This window comes from Cherax quadricarinatus, chromosome 46 (assembly GCF_038502225.1).
Source record: "Cherax quadricarinatus isolate ZL_2023a chromosome 46, ASM3850222v1, whole genome shotgun sequence".
Classification (NCBI taxonomy): Eukaryota; Metazoa; Arthropoda; class Malacostraca; order Decapoda; family Parastacidae; genus Cherax; species Cherax quadricarinatus.
This window is the reverse complement of record NC_091337.1, coordinates 462,152-476,681: the sequence shown is the minus strand read 5'-3', so window position 1 is coordinate 476,681 and position 14,530 is coordinate 462,152. Positions and strand designations below refer to the sequence as shown.

The 14,530-nt window shown below is 39.8% G+C and overlaps 1 protein-coding gene across 1 annotated transcript in view; it reads left to right on the top strand.

Annotated features, from left to right (window-relative positions):
• Nucleotides 1–14,530, top strand: part of LOC128696730 (probable glutamate receptor) — a 29,799-nt gene that overhangs the window by 6,503 nt on the left and 8,766 nt on the right. The window contains exons 3-7 of the mRNA XM_070094399.1: nucleotides 1,561–1,665; nucleotides 5,940–6,155; nucleotides 6,491–6,600; nucleotides 9,631–9,807; nucleotides 10,445–10,659. Of these exons, the coding sequence (XP_069950500.1) occupies nucleotides 1,561–1,665; nucleotides 5,940–6,155; nucleotides 6,491–6,600; nucleotides 9,631–9,807; nucleotides 10,445–10,659 (823 nt within the window). The remainder of the gene's footprint in view (nucleotides 1–1,560; nucleotides 1,666–5,939; nucleotides 6,156–6,490; nucleotides 6,601–9,630; nucleotides 9,808–10,444; nucleotides 10,660–14,530) is intronic.

The following is a 14,530-nucleotide window of genomic DNA, read 5'->3' as shown; positions in this document are numbered from 1 at the left end:
GTGGGTCCTGCCTTGTGATGATGGTCAGTAGTCTTCCTGGAGGTGGGTCCTGCCTTGTGATGATGGTCAGTAGTCTTCCTGGAGGTGGGTCCTGCCTTGTGATGATGGTCAGTAGTCTTCCTGGAGGTGGGTCCTGCCTTGTGATGATGGTCAGTAGTCTTCCTGGAGGTGGGTCCTGCCTTATGATGATGGTCAGTAGTCTTCCTGGAGGTGGGTCCTGCCTTGTGATGATGGTCAGTAGTCTTCCTGGAGGTGGGTCCTGCCTTGTGATGATGGTCAGTAGTCTTCCTGGAGGTGGGTCCTGCCTTGTGATGATGGTCAGTAGTCTTCCTGGAGGTGGGTCCTGCCTTGTGATGATGGTCAGTAGTCTTCCTGGAGGTGGGTCCTGCCTTGTGATGATGGTCAGTAGTCTTCCTGGAGGTGGGTCCTGCCTTGTGATGATGGTCAGTAGTCTTCCTGGTGGTGGGTCCTGCCTTGTGATGATGGTCAGTAGTCTTCCTGGAGGTGGGTCCTGCCTTGTGATGATGGTCAGTAGTCTTCCTGGAGGTGGGTCCTGCCTTGTGATGATGGTCAGTAGTCTTCCTGGAGGTGGGTCCTGCCTTGTGATGATGGTCAGTAGTCTTCCTGGTGGTGGGTCCTGCCTTGTGATGATGGTCAGTAGTCTTCCTGGAGGTGGGTCCTGCCTTGTGATGATGGTCAGTAGTCTTCCTGGAGGTGGGTCCTGCCTTGTGATGATGGTCAGTAGTCTTCCTGGTGGTGGGTCCTGCTTTGTGATGATGGTCAGTATGTCACGCAGTATTTTCTTATTGTGTTTCAGTAAGTTGAAAATCCGGTTTGGTCATTGTGCATGTAGTGGTGTAGGCTCGATTCTCCATCCGCTAATCGCGGCTCGGTCTCTGAGCAATCAGGCTGTTAGTGATAGCTCACAGTGTAGCAGTAATAATACAACTGGTTGGGTAACATAGCTATAATATGACTGTTAGAGTGACGTAGTTGTAATATAACTAGTTTAGTGACGTAGTTGTAATATAACTGGTTGAGTGACGCAGTTGTAATATAAATGGTTGAGTTTTATGAAAAGTTGAGTTATAGTATTGCCTTATATATTATAATTATGTGTGGAGGTGATATAAAATGGGTATTGTTGAAGTTGTTATAAAATAATAATAATAATAATAATAATAATAATAATAATAATAATAATAATAATAATAATAATAATAATAATAATAATAATAATAATAATAGGTGTATGACGTTTGTGGAATAAGAGAGTCAGGTAACTGCGATGTTCTTTTCTGGTTTTAAAATTTTCTTAAAGCAAATTGTGTAACAGTGAAGAGAGCCAAGTGTTCTACAACATATTCTTAATCTACTTCGGATTACCTGGTGATGTCAACGGAACAATTTCTTAGTCACTGATTTTAAGATTTCAACGAGCCGTTGATCAGATCATCACATGAGATCAAGAATCCATTAAGTAATTTTCGTAGACGAATAAATTTACAGCCGAATGTTTGTATTTCTTTCCTTGTCTTGACTGGTTCCTTCTCCTGACAGATCACACAGGAAGCTCTAGTGAGACACTATACCTGGCTTGTCCTGGGAGATATCCGCCTGGTGACACAGGCTGGTCCTTCACCACGTCTACCTCTCGACAATCTGGTAGGTTATGTTTCTTCTTCATAGCAAATATAATCGGTTTCTCTAATCAATCTAGTCAATCATATCTACTCTTGATAACAAGATGATTCCTTCTTAATAACCTGTATCGTTAGTCTTATTTATTCGTGATAACATGAAGTCATTCTCCTTAGGAAAACGCGATATTCTCCTTGACAACCTGAGAGTTCGTATATATTGATCTAAACCAAAGGTTTAGATCAATATATACGATTCCAAACCACTTTAATCAAATGATGACTGGCTCTGAAAACTGGCATTTTTTTGCAGACGAGACAAGCCAAATGCATCAACTGAATCTGAAGTTGCAAGGTGAAACAAATTTGATCTGTGAACTATTCACGCATGTCAAGGCATTCAGGACAAAATTGATGCTATCTGAAGGACAAGTGAAAATTTCTAACCTGGTTCATTTCCTATGTTGTGAAAAATTTCATGAAGAAAGTGAAGCAGAATTTCCTCCTTCATATGCAGCAGAAATTATTAATGACTCGCAAAAACAATTTCAGAAACTATTTTTGATTTTGATCGAGAAGCAGATGAAATATAGATGTTTCAAAATCCATTTGACTACAGTGTTGAATCACTCGCAAATTTAGACTGCCCGTAATGCCAAGGCATGATAGTGGCACTCTTTGTACTGCAGTCATTATTGCAATTACACACTGTAAACTATCTTTGTAAATACGACTTCCTACAACATGCCAATCTCATTGTAAACTTGCAAGGAAATAAAAATTTTGTGGATTCTTATCAGTTTTTGGTACAATGTACCTTTGTGAACAAACATTTTCAAGAATGAAGTATGTCAGGTCCAAATATCGCACAATTTTAACTGATAAGCATTTGAAGTTTATTCTGATAATTGTCTCCTCAACCTTCAAACCTTCAAATTAAGAAACCAGTTCTATCATTCCTATTAATCTTATGCAAATTAATCTTGTGTCAGCAGCTTTTCATCTGCAGTTTAGTAACTTATTATACTGTCAGAACATTGGCTTATGTTTGACATTTTTACTCATTTTATATAATTTCTCAGGGTAAGCACTGTATTGTTTCTTCATAACTGTCACATTTCTCATTTGTTCTGAATAATATGATGATTACAAACAAAAAAAAATCCAAATAAAGCTTATTTATTCACATAAATTTTATTAATTTATTGATATTTATACCACTGATTTTTTTTCGTTGGTCTGCGGAAAATGTGTAAAATATACGATGTGGCTCTAGTAGTGAAAAATTTGGAGATCACTGGTCTAAATAATTTGAGTTATGTTCTATTAATAATATTCTTCATAATCTCTGATCTTCGTAGCACATGTTAATTAATGTGATCCTGGCTGCAGTCTACTATAGCCTAACCTTTGGTCTCTCTTCATTTTTTCCTCAACGTAATGATTGAAAATGGACCGAGAAATCACCCAATATTAATTTCCATTTCATTTTGTAACATTCTAGCCAATGATATTGTGACTACTCGTCAAGGATTCTCCGGATAAGTTCTTAAGTCTTTGTAACTTATTTAATATTCTCCCGAAGACAGAGAACTTTGTGTTGTTATTACATAGAGTTGGTCTCGATACTCTCAAGACTCAATCTTATTTTTTTATTACTTTCTTGTTTTCATAACTTTTGGTAACTTTTTCCAACTAGTTGTTATTTTATCTTGTTCTCCGATGGCCCGGTGGTCTGGTGGCTAAAGCTCCCGCTTCACACACGGAGGGCCCGGGTTCGATTCCCGGCGGGTGGAAATTCCGACACGTTTCCTTACACCTATTGTCCTGTTCACCTAGCAGCAAATAGGTACCTGGGTGTTAGTCGACTGGTGTGGGTTAGACAGTCCTCGATGACGCACTGACTTTCTTGGGTTATCCTGGGTGGCTAACCCTCCGGGGTTAAAAATCCGAACGAAATCTTATCTTAACCAGTAAGATGACTCTCGAGTCATCTTACTGGTTAAGTCTGATACTAATCTTACTTCGATATTTTATAATTTCTCCAGTTTCTTGGCATGCCTTATGAGATGAGGGTTCCAGGTCTGTGCTGCAGTCTCCAATATGGATCTGATATATGCCGTATATAATGGTCGTGAACGATTATTTGTTGAGATTTCTGGAAACTAATCATAGTTTCGCCAAGAGAACAATCGCTGCAGATATTCTGTTCGTATGCTGGAGTTGAATTCTGGCTGTCACATGTCTGACCAGTCCTGCTGTGAGTCCAGGTCCATTTGTACTCTTTCCTTATCCTCAACAGTTTTTATTTGTTTCATTAATTTTGCATAATCGCAAACAGAGATGCATAAGACTCCTCTGATATTTCATTTACATATAAAATGTTCCGATGGAATGGTACTAGAAACATTTGCCTTTTCTCACACCTCATCCAGTTGTTCTCTCACTCCCATAAGCTAATCTTTTGTACACTATAGTGTATTCCCTGATGTGTATATATATATATATATATATATATATATATATATATATATATATATATATATATATATATGTTTCTTGTGAGGCGCGGTGTCAAATGCCTTCTTGCAGTCCCAGAAAATGAAGTCCACCCACCCATCTCTCTCCTGCCTTACTTCTGTTACTTTGTCATAGAATTCTAGCAGGTTTGTGAAACAATATTTGCCATATCTAAACCTGTGCTATTTTTGTTTATGAAAAAAACTCCTTTCTAGGTGCTCCACTTTGTGACCTCCGTCGTATCTTACAGGTCTCTCTCACTCTCGACTAGACCAAAGGGACAGGCCTGGCTTCGTCACGTATTTCAATATATCGTCTACATAACAGTAGAACATTGTATTTATTGCAACCATCATTTCCTAAACATGAATCCGACAAATGGTGGCAGCTTTGGGTACGTAATTCTTGTAATTACGTTGATAAGAAATTATTAAATTGACGAGACCGCGTGGACACGCCTCTTTCCTTCTTCAATCATATTACTTGGTCACTTACGACTGCCTTTTTTTTCCCTGACGTGGCTGTGTAGCGGGTTGGATTGGGATATAGCTTTTGGTTGCTGTGTCATTCTCAAATTGCTAGTCAGCTTTTCTTTTCAACCTTGCATATTAATTTCTGGCTCTTGGACTTGCTTCTCTTGTTTCATTCTGTCATTCGCTTTCTTCTTTTTCTATGCTCTTGTACCCATTTTTTCTTCCTTTCGGCATCCTTGGTTGAACCATGAGCTCTCTTCTTCCTGAAGCACTATTCAGGTCAGACACAGTAGGTGGGTCGTGTCAGCTCCACGCGGTATAACAATAAATAATCGCCTCTCTCCATGCATTTCTAAATCACTTATGAACTAACTCCCCGTGAATGAATAACCGAATTATTCAACAGTGGCTACAAAAACCGTACATGAATAATTTCTTTGTTAAATAACCTGCACAATACATTATTTTCGGTTTTTGCGCTGAGCTAAGGCCAGGGTAGATCATTGATCCATGTACTGAGGAACGGACTTGGACGGTATGCAAATGTATTGGAATATTACGTGTTCATTGTGGTGAGAATGATACACGTACCACTGTACAGTACATTTAGATTAGTGAATGTACACTGAACTTAAAGAATGTATGTTCTTAGAAAATGCATGCCAGCAGTTCCTAGAGTCGTATGTATATTTAGTTCTTAGATTAGTGCGTGTAAATTGTACTTAGATTAGGGGGTGCACGTTGTTCTTGTAATGAGTGTACAAAGTACTTAGAATCGGGCATTTATATCATATTGGCCATTTTCTAATTTTATGGCAGCAATCATGACTGGGGAGATTGGTTGAATACCTATGGTACTGGGTCACAACAGTTGTTTTGACCCCCTTCTCTCAGCACCCAGGGAGATGGCTTATGCGTTTCCATTGTTTATGCTGTATCTATCCATCAATTTTATTGAGTTGACACTCTCCAGTACCTGACTACACTGCCTTCCGGTACTTCTCCACTGCCTTCTGTGAAGATTTCTTTTAATCTTCTGCTAAGCACTTCATTCGAGTCACAGCTCCTGGCCCCGCCTTTTCACTGGTCGCTCCTAGGTCCTCTCTGTCCCTGCTCCATGGGCTTTATCATACCTCATCTTAAAACTATGTATGGAGCCTGCCTCTACTACATTACTTTCCAGACTTTTCAACTTCCTGACAACTCTGAAGAAATACTTCCTAACATCCCTCTGACTCATCTGTGTGTGTGTGTGTAGTGTGTATACACTGGTAAATGATCGTAATTCTCCAATGTTCTTCTGCAGGTAACCTTCGCTTCTCTCAATACAACGATAACCAATGTGACCAATGTGATTCAAATCGATCTCTTCGAGATGTACACAGTACACGATGACCTTCCCTATGTGACCCACATGTTGGGATCATGGCAAGGTCAGGATGAACTAGATCTTCCCAAAGAGGACTGGAGTGACAGACGTACTAATTTAACTGGACTACATCTTCGATGTGTTACTCTACCTGTATGTTGGTAACCTCCCTGGGATGTGGTATAAGTTTACTGGGGTGTCAGTTATCTTCACCGCAAGATGTTTAGGGATCTGGGTTTAGCATGAGCATTAGGTTAGGCTGGGTTAGGGTGACAACTCAACTCAACCGCAGCTTCTTCGCCCAACTTAGTGTGCAGGGATTTTTCTTCGCAACTACAAAATTCTAGTCCGACTTACGGATTTAGTGAATCAGTTCATAGATAATAGTACAGTGTGTTCAAAGTTGAATATAATGTTAAATACTAGAGGCCACTGTAATACTCGATGCTTAACACCTCTATATTCTCTCGCACTTTCTCTTACTCCAGCAAGAACCCTTCACCTACGTTAGCGAGCCAGACGATCAGTTAAAGGTGGACATCGTTCGAGGTTATGCCAAAGACGTGTGGGACACACTTCAGGAAATTCTTGGTTTTACGTAAGTATATCTCCCAAACTTTCGATAGTACCCAAGATGTGTCCTTCCAAACAGGGGCAGGTCTGACTTATCTCTTCTAGTATGTTGGTTACGTGTACCAGAAACGGCACTGGTTCTAGTACTGATCCTTGCAGCACCCCTTTCTGACATCTCGTCTCGGACAATCGCTCTTTATCTCATTCCCTTACGATATTCTCCGAACTCTTATTGAATGTTCCTTGTTATTCTTGAATTCTTTTCAAGTTTATACAACAGTTTCTTCTGAGGTTCACTATCAAATGTCTTCTTGCAGTCTAAAAACATACAATCCATCCATCTCTCTATCTCCGGTCTCACTTCTGTTGCTGTGTCATAGAGCTCCAACAAGTTTGTAGGATAAGATTTACCATAATGGTAGAATTACCGACAAAATATTAGGTAACTGGACACAGATGCAACGAATATGACATTTTATTTTGGCAACCGCTCCTGCAGAGCGAAACGTTGCCATAATAAAATGTCATGTGAAACTGCACCTGTGTCCATTTACCTAACAATATTTACCATCTCTAAACCGCGTTGGTTATTGTATATGTGAGCACTTCTCTTCAGGTGCTTCACCGCCCTCCTTCTAAATATCTTCTCCATTACCTTACATGGCATGAATGTCAGTGATACTGGTCTGTAGTTCAGCGCTTCCTCTCTGTGTCCTTTCTTAAATATAGGAACTACATTTACTATCTGCCAGATCTCTGGGAAGTGTTCCATATCCAGCGACTTGTAGATCTTAGCTAGTTGTCCAGACAGTGCCTCTCCTACCCTCGCAAAATTCATAGTGACACGTTATCAGGTCTTATGACATTTAATGTACTGTATTCAGCTCACTCTAGAAGTTTTTTTTATCTCTTTTCCCTGTTGTGTGTGTGACTGTGTGTGTGTGACTGTGTGTGTGTGTGACTGTGTGTGTGTGTGACTGTGTGTGTGTGTGACTGTGTGTGTGTGTGACTGTGTGTGTGTGACTGTGTGTGTGTGTGACTGTGTGTGTGTGTGTGTGTGTGTGTCTGTGTGTACTCACCTATTTGTACTCACCTATTTGTGGTTGCAGGGGTCGAGTCCTAGCTCCTGGCCCCGCCTCTTCACCGGTTGCTACTAGGCCCTCTCTCTCCCCGCTCCATGAGCTTTATCAAACCTCGTCTTAAAACTGTGTATGGTTCCTGCCTCCACTACGTCATTTTCTAGGCTATTCCACTGCCTTACAACTCTATGACTGAAGAAATACTTCCTACTATCTCTCTGACTCATTTGTGTCTTCAACTTCCAATTGTGGCCTCTTGTTTCTGTGTCCCCTCCCTGGAACATCCTGTCCTTGTCCACCTTGTCTATTCCACGCAGTATTTTATATGTCGTTATCATGTCTCCCCTGACGTGTGTGTGACTGTGTGTGTGTGTGTGTGTGTCTGTGTGTGTTTGTGTGTGTGATCAATAAACATTAATAGTGACAACCAGTTATTTATTTACTTGCAGTAGTAGAAAAAAAAGAAAAGAACTTGGTGACAAAGAACGCTTATTCTCTGTCAGTCTCTCTCTTAGCGGTAGAGCGCTGAACCTCTTAATGTCGGGACCACGGTTCGAGCCTCCTGTCCATCATTTTGTTTATTCATTGACAGTCATTCATTACTACTTGAACTGAGTTCATATCTCATAATTTTTGAAAGTTTCCATTGGTGTAGCACACATTACTTCACATTATCCTCCATTCCAGTAGGCTACAACCTCGTAAACAAAGAGAAATCTTTCATCCCTTGATACTTTTTTTTTTTACCTCTCGTGCCTTACAATTCGTTTTTATTAACTCTGTGATTCATGTTTCAGCATATGAACTTTCACATTATTTTTAAGGGGGGGAGTAAAGGGGGAGGGGGGGGGGGTAAGAATACAGTACCATAGCTAAAAATTCTTATTTTGGCTTTATGAATGTGTATGTTTTTTTTACCGTTTAATAATTTTATGGAGAATTATTACTGGGAAGTTGTTGATGAGTGCTAAACAGTTAATAACAAATTGGTGGTTCAAGGTGATACTTATCTAAGATTCCTGTAGGATTTAGGAGAGCCGAAGTCGCTGGCACAGCTCTCCCTCAGACATGTTTACGAGTGATCCAGCCTCTCATGCCCAAATAAATTGTTTTTAATTCATTATCTATGAAATTGACAGATAGTTTTTTGCAAAAGAAAGTTAATACTAATATTAATACTAATATAACCATAGCGACCATCATGGACCATGATGCGGGGGCGTTGATCCCCGGAACACCCTCCAGGTAGTGACCTTTAGTGGGTTATGTGGTTTGAAAATGGTCTAGACTCTATTCTAGAACATGTGAACTAGGGTGCGTGTCTTTATACTCTGGCTCGGTCATCAAAAAATTACTGGGAAGATAATCATTTGATAATCATTTTATACACTACACCATCCAGCCTCCCGAGGCTCGTAAGCCAGGCTCGTAAGCCAGGCTCAAGCCAGGCTCGTAAGTCAGGCTCAAGCCAGGCTCGTAAGCCAGGCTCGTAAGCCAGGCTCGTAAGCCAGGCTTAAGCCAAGCTCGTAAGCCAGGCTCAAGCCAGGCTCAAGCCAGGCTCGTAAGCCAAGCTCGTAAGCCAGGCTCAAGCCAGGCTCGTAAGTCAGGCTCAAGAGGGGCTCGTAAGCCAGGCTCGTAAGCCAGGCTCGTAAGCCAGGCTCAAGCCAGGCTCGTAAGCCAGGCTCAAGCCAGGCTCGTAAGCCAGGCTCAAGCCAGGCTCGTAAGTCAGGCTCAAGCCAGGCTCAAGCCAGGCTCAAGCCAGGCTCGTAAGTCAGGCTCAAGCCAGGCTCAAGCCAGGCTCGTAAGTCAGGCTCTTAAGCCATCCAAACTATTTCTGTGATTAATATCCCCTAATGTGAATAATATTTTTCTCAACTTGATAAACTTTCAGTAATAAATCCTTTTATATATTAATATACCCCTCATATATCAGGCACCGTTAATATGATAGGGTTTACGTGTGTGTATGCCTGCAGGTACACATGTCGCAAGCCTGTGGATGGCACGTTTGGTTCAATGAGCCAGGACGGGGCGTGGAACGGACTGGTGAGGGAGGTGGTGAAGGGGAGAGCTGACGTGGTGGTCACCTCCCTAGACCACACAGAGGCCAGAGCTCGAGCTCTCGACTTCATCACAGGACTCAGGGAGGTCGGGTGAGCTGTAATGAATACCTTAAGAGTTTGATACAAAGTTATGATGATATTAATGTAAGATTACTTTTATGATAAACTTTTATCAGATGGAATAAATAAAGTTACTTATTTAAAATGGGCAGTGCAAGCCAGAAACATTGCAAAAAGCCGATTTACATTTACAATTTATTATTCAGTACCCACATAAAAGAAATACCATTAATGGTATTTGTGTATATCACAGGTATATACCGACATGATGATGAGTTAGACACCTGTATTGATAAAGCCATTGGTTGGCGAAACGTCTACTGAATAAAGATACTCGGATGTTGTGCAGCTGTCTAGCTCATCATCAACAGTGTGTGTTGCAGACTACATGATACTATTTACGTGACAAGTCTCGCTCATCACATAGTCTCCATTTCAACACAACATTCCCCAAGAATCTTAATTACTCACTCAGTAGCTGAGTGTTCAACACTCAACCAACATTACTCGTGTCTGATTCCTAATCATTCCGCTCCAGTTCACTTAGCTCTAAATAGGTACCTAGCAGTTAGTCAACTGTTGCTGGCCGCTACTTAGAGAAGGATCTCAACTGAAATAAACTATATTACTTTGCTCTCTTGGGTTATCCAGATGTTATTTTCTTCAGGTACCGACTGGTGGTGCGGAGGCCAGGAGTGGCGGAACAGACATGGAGGAGTTTCACTGGTGAGTTCCTTCCTGACGCTTGGATGGGCACCATGGCCTTCGTGCTACTCGTGCCTCCCTGCCTCGCCCTCTGTAGCTACTTCTCTCCAGTAGAGACGGAGAAGGTCAACCTCAAAGACGCCTACACACTAGCTATTGGAGCCTTTGCTGTTCAAGGTATTCACAAACACATATGCGCGCGCGAGCACTCACTAATATATATATATATATATATATATATATATATATATATATATATATATATATATATATATATATATATATATATATATATATATATATATGTAAAACCTGCTATCGTGGCTTAAATAGCAACGCTCATCTTGCCATATAAGACAAGCGAAAATTTGTGTATGTAATAATTTCGCAAAAATCATTTTGAGCCTAACGAAAAAGATATATTTCACTGTGTTTGTTTAGTATTAAATTACTGTAAACGTATCTAAAATATATTTAGTTGGGTTAGGCTAAAATAAATTGCGCTTCTTATAAAAAGGGTTAATTAAGTTTTCTAAGGTTCTTTTGGTGCAAAATTATAATTTTTTACATTAACATTAATGAAAAAAATATATCTTTGAACGTATAAGAGAAAAATTTAGAAAGGACTTAATTTTAAATGAGTTCTTGCTAATTGACCAGTTTTACCTATGTCCCATAATTTACACCAGAGGTGGACCCCATCCTATTATACATATATATATATATATATATATATATATATATATATATATATATATATATATATATATATATATATATATATATATATATATATATATATATATATATATATTTTCAACAAGTCGGTCGTCTCCCACCGAGGCAGGGTGACCCAAAAAAGAAAGAAAATCCCCAAAAAGAAAATACTTTCATCATCATTCAACACTTTCACCACACTCACACATTATCACTGCTTTTGCAGAGGTGCTCAGAACACAACAGTTTAGAAGCATATACGTATAAAGATACACAACATATCCCTCCAAACTGCCAATATCCCAAACCACTCCTTTAAAGTGCAGGCATTGTACTTCCCATTTCCAGGACTCAAGTCCGACTATATGAAAATAACCGGTTTCCCTGAATCCCTTCACTAAATATTACCCTGCTCACACTCCAACAGATCGTCAGGTCCCAAGTATCATTTGTCTCCATTCACTCCTATCTAACACGCTCATGCACGCTTGCTGGAAGTCCAAGCCCCTCGCCCACAAAACCTCCTTTACCCCCTCTTTCCAACCCTTTCGAGGACGACCCCTACCCCTCTTTCCTTCCCCTATAGATTTATATGCTTTCCATGTCATTCTACTTTGATCCATTCTCTCTAAATGACCAAACCACCTCAACAACCCCTCTTCTGCCCTCTGACTAATGCTTTTATTAACTCCACACCTTCTCCTAATTTCCACACTCCGAATTTTCTGCATAATATTTACACCACACATTGCCCTTAGACAGGACATCTCCACTGCCTCCAACCGTCTCCTCGCTGCTGCATTTACCACCCAAGCTTCACATCCATATAAGAGTGTTGGTACTACTATACTTTCATACATTCCCTTCTTTGCCTCCATAGATAACGTTTTTTGACTCCACATATACCTCAACGCACCACTCACCTTTTTTCCCTCATCAATTCTATGATTAACCTCATCCTTCATAAATCCATCCGCCGACACGTCAACTCCCAAGTATCTGAAAACATTCACTTCTTCCATACTCCTCCTCCCCAATTTGATATCCAATTTCTCTTTATCTAAATCACTTGATACCCTCATCACCTTACTCTTTTCTATGTTCACTTTCAACTTTCTACCTTTACACACATTCTCAAACTCATCCACTAACCTTTGCAATTTTTCTTTAGAATCTCCCATAAGCACAGTATCATCAGCAAAAAGTAACTGTGTCAATTCCCATTTTGAAATTGATTCCCCATAATTTAATCCCACCCCCCTCCCGAACACCCTAGCATTTACTTCTTTTACAACCCCATCTATAAATATATTAAACAACCATGGTGGCCCGGTGGCCTGGTGGCTAAAGCTCTCACTTCACACACGGAGGGCCCGGGTTCGATTCCCGGCGGGTGGAAACATTTCGACACGTTTCCTTACACCTGTTGTCCTGTTCACCTAGCAGCAAATAGGTACCTGGGTGTTAGTCGACTGGTGTGGGTCGCATCCTGGGGGACAAGATTAAGGACCTCAATGGAAATAAGTTAGACAGTCCTCGATGACGCACTGACTTTCTTGGGTTATCCTGGGTGGCTAACCCTCCGGGGTTAAAAATCCGAACGAAATCTTATCTTATCTTATCTGACATTACACATCCCTGTCTAAGACCTACTTTTACCGGGAAGTATTCTCCCTCTCTTCTACACACCCTAACCTGAGCCTCACTATCCTCATAAAAGCTCTTTACAGCATTTAGTAACTTACCACCTATTCCATATACTTGCAACATCTGCCACATTGCTCCTCTATCCACTCTATCATATGCCTTTTCTAAATCCATAAATGCAATAAAAACTTCCCTACCTTTATCTAAATACTGTTCACATATATATTCAATGTAAACACTTGATCTACACATCCCCTACACACTCTGAAGCCTCCTTGCTCATCCGCAATTCTACATTCTGTCTTACCTCTAATTCTTTCAATTATAACCCTACCGTATACTTTTCCTGGTATACTCAGTAAACTTATTCCTCTATAATTTTTACAATCTCTTTTGTCCCCTTTCCCTTTATATAAAGGGACTATACATGCTCTCCGCCAATCCCTAGGTACCTTCCCCTCTTTCATACATTTATTAAACAAAAGTACCAACCACTCCAACACTATATCCCCCCCTGCTTTTAACATTTCTGTCATGATCCCATCAGTTCCAGCTGCTTTACCCCCTTTCATTCTACGTAATGCCTCACGTACCTCCCCCACACTTACATTCTGCTCTTCTTCACTCCTAAAAGATGATATACCTCCCTGGCCAGTGCATGAAATTACCGCCTCCCTTTCTTCCTCAACATTTAAAAGTTCCTCAAAATATTCTCGCCATCTACCTAATACCTCCCTCTCCCCATCTACTAACTCCCCTACTCTGTTTTTAACGGACAAATCCATACTTTCCCTAGGCTTTCTTAACTTGTTTAACTCACATATATATATATATATATATATATATATATATATATATATATATATATATATATATATATATATATATATATATATATATATATATATATATATATATATATATATATATATATATATTTATATATATATATAATATATATATATATATATATATATATATATATATATATATATATATATATATATATATATATATATATATATATATATATATATATATATATATATATATATATATATATATATATATATATTATAAATATATAGGGAAGTACCACCTCTATAGCTGGAATGGGGACCCTCATCCTCAGAGAAGACAATAAACGTATATTGATGGATTGAGCACCTCGACTCCAGGCTGGAGGACTGATTACTTCAAACTCCTCTTCATCTTCCACCTTTCTCTGCACTGGACCAAAGAAATCACTGCGTGGCGAAACGTTTCCAGAATAGAGATACCCAAATGTTGCACAAGTGTCGCATTGATCAACTTGTTGCTTATCTAAACCGTTTATTTACAATACACAAATAACCCGCACATAAGATAATGACTCGTATGACGACGACATTTCGGTCTCACTTGTTACTCTTAACTAGTCACACAGTCGGACCGAAACGTCGTCATAAGTTTCTGTCTTTTATGTGCAGGTTATCCGTGTATTCTCTCCTTCCTTTGTCGACCCACTTTTGCTTTCCGTCCTCTCTTCCCCTCATACTTATCTCCCTCTCTGCTCTCCTTTTCTTATTTTCTACATCTCTCATGTTTCAATCCATCATGCATGTTCCTCCTCTTAATCCCTCCCTTCCTCTCCTTAATCCCTCCCTCCCTCTCCTTAATCCCTCCCTTCCTCTCCTTAATCCCT